Raw genomic sequence first — 14,764 nt, forward strand, 5'->3', positions numbered from 1 at the left:
CGTTTATAAGACATTTATAGTTGTGTTCGAGAGCAAAGTAATTGTGATTGCTCGTAATAAGAAAGACTGGCTAATATTAATATATTCGCAGACTGAATTCTTGGAAAATATACATATATTGAAGACGCGTGTTGGTTTACACCACCCACATTCCTTTCTTGCCCTCAAGGCCCGAGCATCGATACCGAGGTCAGGCAGTTCCTGAGCCTATACTCGTCATCAACTCACATCCTTACAAGTACTTTTCGAGTTATGAGGCTTGAAATCATTTCTTAATTTTACATAAATCATAAAATATCTAGCAAGATATTCATTTTTCGATTATCTTACCTTAATACTTTTATGTACAAAATAATGAGAGGAATCGATTGGTGTAAAGAAAACACATAGTTGTTTATGAGAAAAATATGTAATTCTAAATTGCAAATTACATTTTTTCTCAAAAACAACTGTGTTTTCTTTACACCAATCGATTCCTCTCATTATTTTGTACATAAAAGTATTAAGGTAAGATAATCGAAAAATGAATATCTTGCTAGATATTTTATGGTTTATGTAAAATTAAGAAATGATTTCAAGCCTCATAACTCGAAAAGTACTTAAGAGAAGGATATTTTATTATAGTGTTTTGGAAAGCTCTCGAGGTGAGCTACAAGAATATGCAATAAAAAATTGGGGTTTCCACTTACAGAATTCAATGTGACCTTTACGTGACCTTGACAACACTCTTCAAGGTCATACTGATATCGCCATGTAATGCGTTACTTGAAACCTTACAACTTTTGTCTGAAATATTTTGGTCTGCCGCGCTCAGTTTTTGAGATATTCGGCTGATACGAGTGGTCTACGACACCCTGTATATATACAGGGTGGGCCATTTTAATCTATGCACCCAAATTTCTTTGTACCTAAGACAGATACGGAAAAATGATTCAGACAAAAGTTGTTCAAGATAATGGGGGTCACCTATCTGTGTAACTAGCTTTGATCTTGAGACTACTTTTCAAGGTTATTTGAAGGTCAGAGTGGTTTTTTAAAATGGGAACCCCTATTTCTGACACCGGATTCGAAAAGAGCGGAAAATTTTACGTCCGAAATGATATTTTGAAGTTTTTTTCGTGACCTTGAGAAGGTCAATTTAAGGTCAAATGCTAAATAACTGCCTGGTAGCTGTTTATTTAAATTTTCTGGCGGAATAAACGTTGTGAAGGTACCTTTATAAGAAAGATCGAACTGGAATGTGACAACAACCTCAACAATGTTGACCTTGACGTTATTTTTCAAGGTCATTTAAAGAACAGAGTGGTTTTATTAACAAGAAACTTTATTTTTGATACCGAATCAAGAAAAAATGAAAAATTTAACGTTTTAAGGTTTTTCATAACATAAAAAGGCCATTTAGTGTTTCTTATTCCACAAGCTCTTAGTAGCTGTTGCTTTACATGAGTTAACTTTACTTTTAGCGTTACCCGGAAACAACGACGTGGACGTAGCAAATTCTGTTTCCTTTGGGGTGCTTGATTAAAGTGAGTCCCCTTGCCTCTCACTATTCGGGGTGCTTGATTAAAGTGAGTCCCCTTGCCTCTCACTATCGTTACGATTATAACTTTAACCACGAAGCAAATGTTCGAAGTTGCCTCCATTTGCTTCAAGGCACAAAGTTAAACGCCTTTGAAAATGGCGTACGGTGTTTTTCAAAGTCAGCCTTGGAATTGCTGCGCATGCTTGACGAATGCGGTTTTGCATGTCAGCTCTAGTTGTGGGTCGTTGTTGAAAAATAACATTCTTTAAATAGCCCCATAAATAAAAATCTGGAGATGTGAGATCAGGTGAGCAAGGAGGCCAATTAACTGGACCTCCTCGTCCGATCCATCTCTCATTATAATTTTCATTTAAAAAGTCCTGTACGATTCGTGCGAAATGTGGTGCTGCACCATCGTGCTGAAACCACATTCTTCGTCTTGTTTCTAAATCAACATTTTCCAATAATGGCAACCGATCTCTTATCAACTCCAAGTAGCTTTCTCTATCAACATTTCGCTCAAAAAAGTAAGGACCAATTAAATATCCATTTACAATCCCACACCATACCATAAGGCTCCAACGATTCTGATGGTCTACAGATCGATGCCAGTGAGGATTCTCGTCTAACCAATAATGGCAATTGTGCCTATTCAGTTGTCCGTCACTATAAAATGTAGCCTCATCTGAAAAAAGCACAAACCTGAAAAAATCTGGATTATTTTCTATCATCTGCAAAGCCCATTGGCAAAATTCAATACGCAGTTGAATATGACGTTGCTTTAATTCTTGCACTAACGTTATGTGATAAGCATGATATCTAAGGACTTTTACGATTTTTAAAAATGTTTTTCTTGGTATACCAATTTCTTTTTCAACTAGGCGACTACTGATATGAGGGTCAAGATAAACAGCTGCAAGAATAGTTACAACACGTGGATCATTTTCGTTGTACTCGTGGCGCCTACGTTGGCGAGTAAGATGTCCATCACGAGCTCTTCCAGTTAAACTGCGTATTGTCATATCACTAGGGTGTCTTCTATCTGGAAAGCGTTCAGCATAACGCCTTGCTGCAGCACGATAATTGTTATTACATTCTCCTAAAACCATTATCATATCAACAATTTGATTGGGAGTATAGTCAGTCATTTTTAGGACTTTACTAAATTTCCATACGACTGAGATAATGAAATGTTAATCGAAATTAAACAGACTTACAAAAAATGAGAAATATCGAATAATTACCGACACGTATTTTGAATGTACACACTGATAGAAAAAGTTCGGTATTCCAGCGAATAATTCGGTAGCGCAGCGAAATTTCGATACTAGTTTTGGGTCAGCGAAAGTTGCCGCTTCTGCAGCACAAAGCACAAAGTTAAACGCCTTTGAAAATGCATATTGTAGCATATTGTAGCCATTGGCCAATTCAATTGGCTGCAGAAGCGGCAATCATATATAAAACGGCAAAAATATATAATTTGCAATTAACAATTCCATATTTTTTCTTAAAAACAACTATGTGTTTTCTTTACACCAATTGATTCCTCTCATTATTTTGTACATAAAAGTATTAAGATAAGATAATCGAAAAATGAATATTTTACAAGATATTTTACGGTTTATGTAAAATTAAGAAATTATTTCAAGCCTCATAACTCAAAAAGTACTTAACGAAAAGGTACTTAATTATAGTGTTTTGGAAAGCTCTCGAGATAAGCTACAAGAATGTGCAATGACAAATAGTAGGTTCCATTTAAGAAAGAGAAGGTGACCTTCATGTGACCTTCAAATAACTTCAAGGTCAAACCAATGATACCATCTTATGGCCCCCTCGAAACCATAAAACTTTTGTCTGAAACATTTTTCTCTAAAATGCTTTGTTTCCGAAATAATTGCGTGCGTTAATTAAAATGGCTCACCCTGTATATACAGTGGCGCTCAAAAAAATAGAGCCACCTCTAGCGGAGACAAAACGAATCACATTGTTATTAGTTAATCTTAATTACACTAGAGGCACAGCAATTTGTTGCCATTAGACGAGTGTAGAGAAGACATTGATGTTAGTTTGTTGTCGTGGAATAGTGTTGTGTAGTGTGAAAGGTTTGAACATAACTTAAAGGTCAGTATGACTTGGGTCAAAATAATAGGGCCATCTTATTTCGCATTTACTTAAAATACATTTTTCAAATTTCATCAAATATTTTTACTACTATTTATAAATATACCACAATCTAATTTTGTTTACTAATGATTTTTTCATCATCCGTACTTTTAGAGCAATGAGAAGAGCAAAGCATACAAGTAATGATGAACGCGAACAAATATTTCAAATGTGGAAAAATGATTCAACGATGAATAAGATTGCAAAACAATTAAATGTTTCTCGAAAACGCGTTCAGAACGCAATTAAAAAAGCGAAACAAACAAAGCCAACATCTGAAAACCGAGGAAGGCCTCGAAAAACTTCTGCGCGCTTGGACCGAGAAATTACATTAAAAGTTAAAAAGGAACCTTTCTTGAGTGCGCCACGCTTGAAAGAGATGGTATCCAGTCAATATGATATTAAATTATCAACATCGACTATAAAAAGAAGACTGTGTGATGCAAAACTCAATGGTCGCATTGCTAAGAAAAAACTACATGTATCTAAACAAAATATTGCAAAAAGATTAACTTTTGCTAAAAGCCACAGAGAAAAAGACGATAAATGCTGGCGTAATGTGCTGTCCGATGAATCAAAGTTTAATAGGTTCTCTTCGGATGGAAAAGTGTATGTGCGACGGCCACCGAATCAAGAAAACAATCCTAAGTACACTTTGAAAACTGTGAAACATGGTGGCGGCAATGTTATTATCTGGGGATGTTTCTCCTGGTACGGCGTAGGCCCATTATTTCGAATCAATGGCATTATGAATGCAGAAATGTACAAACACATTCTTAAAGATGTTATGTTACCGTATGTCAGAAGTGAGATGCCCTTGATATGAAAATTTATGCACGACAACGATCCAAAACATACCGCTAAGATAATAAAAAAGTTTATTGAGAAGGAAAAAATTCCCATTTTAGAATGGCCACCGCAGAGTCCGGACCTAAATCCGATAGAAAACCTGTGGAATACAATGGACAAAAGAATTGATCGTTCGAAAGCTACAAATCTTGACAACCTCTGGGAGGAAATCCAAAAAGCTTGGTACTCAATTTCTGAAGAAGAGTGTAGATGTTTAGTAGGCTCTATGGGCAGAAGATGTCAAGCTGTTTTGGAAAACAAAGGGTTCCCTACAAAGTATTAGAGTACCTAAATAAAAAAAATATTTTTGTTAATTAGTTAAACCTAATAAACAGGTGAACTTATTAAGTGGCTCTATTATTTTAGCCTAATTAATTAAAAGCAAAAGATTTGCGTTAGGATTATTTTATTTTGTTCGCGTCAGTAGTGATAAAATGTGATAAAATTCTGGTCAATAGATTCCTTATAATATGTAAAATTGCTTATTCTATAATAAAAATATATTTTGTCTTAAAATTTTAAATTATTTCCCCAACATTGCAAACTGGCTCTATTTTTTTGAGCGCCACTGTATATATATATATATATATTTTTGGACTGAGTGTATATATATATATATATATATATACACTCAGTCCAAAAAAAAACGGTACACTTAAAATTTGGGAAAAATCATCAAATTTCAAATGACGATAACTTCGTAAATAATAAAGATAAAAAGGTCTGTAAAAAAAATTAAAATGAAGCTTGGAATCTCTACTTTAAGAATCGATTTATTTCAATGTTGCGAGATAAATTTATTTAAAATGGTGGATAACAAAGCAAGAGCATGCGAAATTGAAAAATAATGGTCCGAGTTTGCCACGGCACATGGCGTGAGCCAAATGTCGCAACTCAATGGGATAAAAAGCATATAATAGTACAGAGTTTCTTCCTTAAAATGCTTTTTTATTCATCTCGATACGATTATTTTTCGCCGAGACATTCGCATTTTAATAAAAAGGCAGCTTTTTACTTTAAATGCGAATAACTCTCCAAAAAATCATTGTATCGAGACGAACAAAAAAGCATTTTAAAAAGGAGACTCTGTACTATCATATGCGTTTTATCTCATTGAGCTGCGACATTAAACTTTCGCCATGTACCGTGGCGAACTCGGGCCATTTTTTTCATTTTTACATGCTTTCGTTTTGTCATCCGCCATTTTCAGAAACATTGTCGTACAAAATTGCGATATAAAATTTCGAAAACTAGAAATACGAACCTTTAAAATGCTTTTTATAAAATCCTTCTAGCTGTATTAGGTGCTGAGATATTCAATTTTGAATTTTTAGCAACGCCGAATTGCAAGAATAAAAATTCTATGGTTTCGCTAGTACCGCGGTATCTTAAGACTCCAAACCGTACTCGTGGTTGTGTGCGTATGTGTGTTAGTGAGTGTGCCTGCGTGCGTATATATGTGTGTGTGTGTGTGTGTGTATGGTTAGTGAGTGCGTGCGTGCGTGCGTGCGTGCGTGCGTGCGTGTGTGTGTGTGTGTGTGTGTGTGTATGTGTGTGTGTGTGTGTATGTATGTTTACCTCAAGGATAAGGACCCCATGGCTCATCAGCTCCACGGTATTTAGCGACTCTAAACCTTTCTTGTGCGTGCATTTGTGCGCAAGTGTGTGTAAGAGAAAGAGAGAGAGAGAGAGAGAGAGAGAGAGGGAGGGAGGGAGGGGGAGAGAGAGAGAGCACTGTATTATTAGTGTGTGTGTGACTACTTCTTGCATGAATTACACACACACACATACACGCACGCAGGCACACTCACTAACACACATACGCACACAACCACGAGTACGGTTTGAAGTCTTAAGATACCGCGGTACTAGCGAACCATGGAATTTTTATTCTTGCAATTCGGCGTTGCTAAAAATTCAAAATTGAATATCTCAGCACCTAATACAGCTAGAAGGATTTTATAAAAAGCATTTTAAACGTTCGTATTTCTAGTTTTCGAAATTTTATATCGCAATTTTGTACGACAATTTTTCTGAAAATGGCGGATGACAAAACGAAAGCATGTAAAATTGAAAAAAAATGGCCCGAGTTCGCCACGGTACAAGGCGAGAGTTTGATGTCGCAGCTCAATGGGATAAAACGTATATGATAGTACAGAGTCTCCTTTTTAAAATGCTTTTTTGTTCGTCTTGATACAATGATTTTTTGGAGAGTTATTCGCATTTAAAGTAAAAAGCTGCCTTTTTATTAAAATGCGAATGTCTCGGCGAAAAATAATCGTATCGAGATGAATAAAAAAGCATTTTAAGGAAGAAACTTTGTACTATCATATGTTTTTTATCCCATTGAGTTGCGACATTTGGCTGACGCCATGTGCCGTGGCAAACTCGGACCATTATTTTTCAATTTCGCATGTTTTTGCTTTGTTATCCGCCATTTTAAATAAATTTATCTCGCAACATTGAAATAAATCGATTCTTAAAGTAGAGATTCCAAGCTTCATTTTCATTTTTTACAGACCTTTCTATCTTTATTATTTACGAAGTTATCGTCATTTGAAATTTGATGATTTTTTTTCAAATTTTAAGTGTACCGCTTTTTTTTGGACTGAGTGTATATATATATATATATATATATATATATATAGAGGGAGAGAGAGAGAGAGAGAGGAAGAGGAAGAGAAAAAGAGAAGGAAAGATTCTTACTTGAACTGCTAGTAACACTCTCATTTTAACGACGTTACTGAGTTCCAAGATTTGTTGTCATTCTTGGACATACCCGCATCTCAGCTGGCAATGTTTTGTCTTTATTATGTAAGATTCGGAAGTAATCCCATTTTATTAATTTTTCCTCTGGATTGAGCTATTAATAGAAATAATGCACAAGTAATAATTTTAATTTGTATAAATTTATTATGATTCTTCGATTTTTTTCATTCAAAATTATAATTTTTGAAAATTATAATTTGAACAGTCTAATGTAAACATAATTACATAGTAATTTAACTAGTTATTTTACCTGTAATGGCGTATTATGTAATCGATTTCTTATCGTCTTCATCAAATGTGGCGTATCGGAAAAAACATATACATAACGTCCATTAACTGTTGGATGATCGAAACTATTTTTTAAATTTTTTTTGCCATATACACCTACTACAGTCTAAAATTTCCTATTTGTGGCTGCACCAGTAATCACATCATGAATTTTAGCATCAATATTTTCTAATAATGAAATAGCCTGTAAATAAGCATAATCAGAAAATATTATATTTGCAATTCTGTTATTACATTTACAACTTTTATTGGATTAAACGCATAAATCATATTTTAATTACAAGTTGTGCAAGCATTTCTCCTGTTACAGATCCTCTAGAAGCAAATACTCCGATCGGTTGAGAATAAGAATCTGCTATTGGTTGAAACATGATAACTAAACCATGGTCTGCTTTTTCATTAAGATCTGATGGTTGTGGTCCATCAATACCAAAATCGATTAGTCCAGTATATGTGTTTTTTTAAATTAACATAAATATTCTCTCTAAGATGTATTTCATCAAGCAATATTACACCATGTTTCTGCTTATCTTCTTTTTTTTCTAATACTAATCTCAACATCTCAAAAAATTTATTATCGAAACCATGGAGTATCTATTAGAGAAAGATATCTAAAACAATTTTTTTAAATATATAATATACACTTATGATATATACACATATTGATTAAAAATTTTATTATACATTATAAAACACTATTTTAATGTGTTTTATACTTACCTTTGTATAGTTCTCACACATAGAAAAGGTAATATCTGGTGTGTGTGTTATCCCGTAAAAAATTATACGCAGTTGGTGATTTCATATACATTAACATGCATAATGGGATCCACACTTCGACCTTGGATTTGTTTACTTTGTTTTCTGTATTATTTTACGCATTACAATAATTTCATTGTTAGGAATTCCTTTATTTCTTAATTGATCTACTGTTTTCACGGATATTTTTTGAATTTTTGTCATACAATCCATAAGTTCTTCTTTCAACATATTTGTTTCTTTTCTTCGCTTTTTCTATCTTATAATATTTCTTCCGTAATAATAATAATTTCTGTTTATTTTGTACAGTAGTCGCTAACAATCTAATTCTTTTAATTGAATCCTTTTCATTCGATAGATACTTTCGTTTTAACGATTTTTTTATATTAGAACAAAACTTACATATTTTCAATAAATGTGATATTATTAATGTATATTTTTTATGTGTCCACATACCAGAGTCTTTGTAAGCCAAATCATATCCTATCTCTTCAATTTCATTAGCAACATTAGCGCCCAAGCATATATTAAGATTATTTATAGAAAATAATGTTTCTTTCAAATGTTCTAAATTTTCAATAATATTATGTATTTGTATATCAAGTGGAATATTTATAATAGGCTGTTTTAAGATGTTTATTTTTAATAGCATATTTTCATTGAGTATAACTTCTTTTTGTGCGTAAACATTGTATCCACTTTCAGAATTCTTAATTATGCTGACCATTGGTAAATAAAATATCAATAATTTTATATTATCATTGAAGTGTTTCATGTATGTCCATTGTTGTGGCATATGTAAATATTTATTATCTACAATATTAATTATATCATTAAATGATAGCGATATCAAATTCTTTTCTTTTTCATTATTAGTATTTAATATTTCAGTACTTAAAACATCTTCAATTTCAATTTTTGTTTCTTTCTGAATGTTAACCCAGTCAGCAAAGTCTGTTCAAACAGATTTTGTTAATTTCTGCTACAAATTTTTGTCGACAGTAAGATTGCAGATTGTATAAAAAATTTGTTATATCAAATAATGATAACAGAATGTCAGCAGAAATGTTACAAAACCTGCTGACATAATTTGATAGCAGAAACTGAACAGGATTTGTTTAAAATTATCATAGCAGATTAGTGGCAGAAATCGAGCAAGATCTGCGCAACACAGTTTGATATCAGATTGGTTGCAGAAATCGAGCAAAATCTGAGTAATGCAATTTGATGTCAGATTGTTGGCAGAAACCGAACAGAAGTTGTATAAAATTATTATAGAAGATTGGCGACAGAAACAGAGCAGGACTTGTACAAAACAGTTTGTTGTCAGATTGTTGGCAGAAATCGAACAGAAGTTGTATAAAATTATTATAACAGATTAGCGACAGAAACAGAGCAGGACCTGCGCAAAACAGTTTGATGTCAGATTGATTGCAGAAACCGAACAGAATCTGTGCTATGCAGTTTGATATCAAATTTTTAGCAAAAACCGAGCAGGAACTGGCATCATTCCCAGATAACCAAATCTGTTAGAACAGATTTTCGTCAAATGCCCATTACAAATTTTAAAGGAAAGATTACAGTTTGTATAAAAAAAAACTGATATATTCGATTATGTTGCCAACATATCAGCAGAAATACAAGAAAATCTGTTCACATGACTAAACAAAAGATTGTCAACAGAAACAAGCATTGGTGGTGAAGGCGGTCTCACTGTAACATAATGGCGGCGCGCAGCGAAACGGTGATTGGGGAGGGGAGGAGCGATAAGTGTGTAAGCGCGCGGCGAAGGCTCTTCCCCTCTCCAATCACTGCTTCGCCGCGCGCCGCCATTATGTTACAATGAGACCGCCTTCATCGCCACGCACTTCTAGCCACGCGCATTAGCCGATTTTCTTTAATTTATTTCTCGTTAATTATTGCGAATATTGCATAACTGTACAAGACTTTTCTTCTAACTTTGAGCCAATCTACCTTAATTTTTTAAAATTATGATAACTTTCATGACACCCTGTATATGCGATAGACTGTAGGAAATATGTTTTTCCAAGAAAATGATTGGTTTTTTGGCTAATATATTATAAAATACTAATAGCACAAATGGAGCAATTGAATATTACGATAGAGAAAGCGAGGAGCAATTATTCTACCAAAAAATCAATAGGAAATGTTGATTAAATTCCGACAGATATAGCTTTAAACAATAGAGCTGATATATTATGTTTGAATATTGGCGCCATTGTCCGTTGAGCCATTTATTCCGACAGGCGGCCGATAGGTGGCGACGTCGTCACTTGTGAAATGATTTATTTGTTTGGAGAGCGTGCTGGTCGGGTAAAGTGGTAGCACGTGTTTTTTTGCTCGGTGCGATCTTTTGTGCATTTTCGAGACCATTTGGCGAGTTTTTCGCACCTTGTGGTGGGCGGCATCATCCGTTGTCAGTGTACCTGTATACGCTCTCTACATCTAGTGTAAGGAAATTTTTTCACGTACTACACAGCCAAAAACTATTGATAACCACATTTGTCGGAATCAGGACGGGGGGCGTTACCCCCTTCCGTCCTCTGATGAGACAATGACCGAAGAAGAAGATGTAAATATTTTGGGTCCTTCCTCGAAGGGCAAATTGGAAGCTATGTCCAGGGAAGAGGTCATGGACATTATTTTGGATCCATCAGTAAGGAACAAAAGGCATATTACTGAGTCATCTGCGGAGGAGATTCTTTCCGATTTTCAAGTCGCAGCGATCACTTCCGGTAGTAATAAGTATCTCAAGAACAGGACCTCAAAGAAATCCAAGAGTGAAGAGGATAACTCAATGTCAAATATAAGTAAAGAAAAAGTCTCTTCCAATAGTCTAAAGTCGAAGATAACTGACATTGTGCCTGGTCCTAATACGTCCGCTGAAGAATCGACTGTCTTCTACGATAGATTCAATAAAGGTCCGTACTCTGTTTTTGCTAGAAAATTAGGAGATCGTGCGAAGTCAATTCCAGTAATTGAAGCTTCTAGACTTTTATCAAAAGCAAACGTTAAGTTTCAGTCCATTGCCCACCACTCGTGGAATACCTGGATGGTTTACTTTGGTACGTTCCAGGAAGCCAACACTGCGGTTAGGAATCAGCTAGTTAAGAAGCTGGGTCTCTCTCTATACATACCACGATATAGAGTTCAACGTAAGAGTGTCATTCGAGGCATCCCTTTGGATATTCCTCTTAATGAGTTGAACGAGGCCATTAAATATGAGAATCCATCTATTTCAATTCATAATCTCTTCAGACTTAAAAGGAAAGATGGAACAACTAAAAAATGGGTTGATTCTCAATCAGTATGTATAACGTTCAAAGGTCAAGATTTGCCCAGGGCTGTTAGGGTGTGGAAAGTTAGTCCCGGTTACAGTTTATATTCCACTACTCAGGAGATGTTTCCGCTGTGGAAGATTTGGCCACACAAGTAAAGGCTGTCCAAAGGAAGAAGATATCTGCCTTAATTCTGGGAATGCCCATTCGTGGACCAAAGATAACCCTTGCTCGGACAAGTCGAAGTGCATTAATTGTCAAGAGGCTCATCATTCTTTAAGCAGAGAATGCCAAACATCTAAACTGAATCTCACCATTAACAAGGCTATGGCTCTGGATAACATTTCCTATGTGGAGGCAAGAAGAGCGTCACTGAATCTTCAGAAAACTTCCGCTTTTCCGGTGGCTCTCCTTCAAAAGGATTTAAGGAATTTCCCGAGATTACCCGGAACAGGTTTGTTGCAAGAACGTAATCCTCGTCCGGGTTCTTCTTTCGTGGACGTTCTTAAAAATCAATCCCAACCGAGGGAGGATTCTGGAATAATTGAAGACTTCCTGGTCAAACTCTCAGCAGCACCAGATAAAGACACTCTATGGATGAGACTGATTAAAACGGTTGACCTGCATATTAAGAATTGTGGAGGTATTGGGAAACCTCCCAATTCAGTTTTACCTCTTAAGAATGACTAATATCTCAATAGTTCAATGGAATGCGAGAAGCATTAGACATAAGATTTTAGAACTGTCGTCATATTCGAATGGTGTTGACATTTTTCTCATTTCAGAGACGTGGCTGGAACCTCAGGATAATATCAGGCTCAAGGGTTTTGACGTAATCCGAAACGATCGAATTAGGCGCAGGGGAGGAGGTGTCCTTATCTTTGTTCGCCAGGGATTTAAATACTCCATCATGGAGAATATCAACGATAATTCCCCTACTTATTTCGAGATGGAAAGAAATTATTCCTCTTCTTTAGATTTATCATTTGCTAATTCCTCTCTTTGTCTTAAAATAGATTGGGTTGTTGGAGATGACTTCTGGGGTAGTGATCACACGCCAATTTAGTTAAATATGAATGCCAGAGTTTCACTTAAAAATCGATTCTCCAAAAGACAGAGGTTACATTCTACCAGCACTGATTGGGGGATCTTCCGCTCTTCCTTAGAGGATAGAATTGAAGATTTGGGTGAGACTTTGCTTAGGGACGGGAATTTGGATGTCTAGTCTATTTATTCTTCTTTCACTTCTATGATTTTTGATTGCTTGAGTTTGACTTCGCCTAAGAATAATACTTCAAGGACCTTGTCCTCTCCTAGACCCGTGGATTATGGAAACCCACTCTCTTCTTCCTATCAATCATCCTCTAAATTAAAAAAAAGATCTGGCCACTGCCCGTGGTGGAGCGAGGAATGCGACAAGGTGGTTGCTAGGCGTAAAATAGCTTTGGATAATTTTAAGAAATCCGGTACTAGAGATGATTTCTTACTGTATAAGAGAGAATGTGCTAAGGCAAGAATTGGTCTCAAAAATATTAAGAAGGAGAATTTTAGGAAGTTTTGTGAATCTCTGAGAAAAGATTCCAACCCGACCTATATTTGGAAAAAAGTAAAGAGTTTTCAGAATTATCTTAACTCTAGTGATTCTCCCAATAAGTATAATCAAGCCATTGTGGACACTATCAAAAATCAAATTTCTTCTCTTTTTCCACCATGGGTACGGTGTGCTAAGATTCCTCTCCCGGTGGATGGTTTCGATCCTGTCCTTGACCTCCCTTTTGTTGTGGAAGAGTTGAATGCTGTTTTAAATAACCTCAAACTTAAAGCCAGCCCGGGACTCGACAACATAGACTATAAGATTATCTCAAACCTCCCTAATTCGGCGAGGACTTTTCTGTTGAAGCTATATAATAGAATTTTTACAGATCAGATAATCCCCCTGGAATGGACGCAATACCTTGTGTTTTTCATTCCGAAGGACGTTGAGACCTTAAAATTCCGCCCGATTTCGTTAGCATCCTGTCTGTTTAAGATCATGGAAAGATTCATTGAGAACAGACTTAACTGGTTTGTGGAATATAAGGAGATTCTTCCAAGGTCTCAGTTTGGCTTTAGAAGAAATAAATCGTGTATAGATAATCTCGCTATCTTGCAATCTGAAATTCTTATAGCTTTTAAAAAGAATTGTGCTCTTCCAGCCGCGTTTTTAGACATCAAGTCTGCTTATGATAATGTCCTTCCGAATATTTTAATCTCGAAATTAATTGATTTTGGAGTATCTCCGAATGTTACTGGCTTTATACAGAATGCCACTTACGCCAGACAAGTCCACTGTCGCTTTGAGGATATTGATGAAATCATTTTGACCTCCAAAGGCCTCCCTCAGGGGAGTGTCTTGAGTCCGCTCCTTTACAATATTTACGTTTCGGAAATAGAATCTAAATGTGTGGGAGACTGCAAAATAATTCAATTTGCAGATGACATTGCCATATTTTGCGCTACTGGGAATTTGCGACAGGATATTAATCAGCTTAATTTATCTCTTGAAAATGTCAGTGAGGAATTATCATCGATAGGTTTGGACCTCTCGACCGAGAAAACGAAGTTCTGTCTCTTTAAGAGAAGCTCCAGAAGTTGTATGGAGAGGAACCCACAGCTATTTCTAAATGGTGGAGTGATTCGTCCCTCGCCGAGGGTTAAATTTTTGAGACTTCTTTTTTCCCCTAACCTTTCGTGGGGCGCCCATGTCGATAACTTATGGCGCAAGTGTCAATGTCCATTGAAAATCCTTAGCTGTTTAACCCATACATGGTGGGGAGCGGACCCCCGTTTATTAAAAATCATCTATAACGCTTTGGTCAGATCTAGGCTGGATTATGGTTGTTTCATTCTCAACGGTCTCTCTAGGAACCAAAGAATTAAGCTGGATTCAATATAAGGCTTTGAGAATTGTTTTGGGTTTGAGGAAGTCTACTCCAACTAATTTCATTCTGGCGGAAGCGAAGGAACCACCCCTCTTTCTAAGATCTAAATTCCTCTGTAGCAACTATATCTCTAGAGTTTATTCTCAAACAGTCCATCCTATCATTCCTACTCTCAATAACTTACAGAATCTGTT

General features: G+C 35.7%; 2 protein-coding genes across 2 annotated transcripts in view; one reads left to right on the forward strand and one right to left on the reverse strand.

The window, feature by feature from the left end:
• Positions 1-14,764, forward strand: part of LOC145960367 (uncharacterized) — a 140,946-nt gene that overhangs the window by 100,343 nt on the left and 25,839 nt on the right. The gene's annotated exons all lie outside the window — the stretch shown is intronic.
• LOC145960817 (histone-lysine N-methyltransferase SETMAR-like) lies at positions 1,583-2,670 on the reverse strand. The gene is made up of 2 exons (XM_083080517.1): positions 2,385-2,670; positions 1,583-2,207 (listed from the first exon to the last, which is right to left on the reverse strand). The coding sequence occupies exons 1-2, from the start codon at positions 2,668-2,670 to the stop codon at positions 1,609-1,611; spliced, it is 885 nt and encodes a 294-aa protein (XP_082936643.1). The 3' UTR covers positions 1,583-1,608.

The sequence above is a fragment of the Camponotus vicinus genome, unplaced genomic scaffold (genome assembly GCF_025532165.1).
Source record: "Camponotus vicinus isolate PSW18456_S1 unplaced genomic scaffold, iyCamVici1.0 SCAF_10, whole genome shotgun sequence".
NCBI lineage: Eukaryota > Metazoa > Arthropoda > Insecta > Hymenoptera > Formicidae > Camponotus > Camponotus vicinus.

Coding starts and splice junctions, on each gene's coding strand:
- LOC145960817 (XM_083080517.1), bottom strand. CDS start 2,670: ATGACTGACTATACTCCCAATCAAATTGTTGATATGATAATGGTTTTA. Junction 2,208..2,384: donor CCTAGTTGAAAAAGAAATTG/GTATACCAAGAA, acceptor TGCTTTTTTCAG/ATGAGGCTACATTTTATAGT.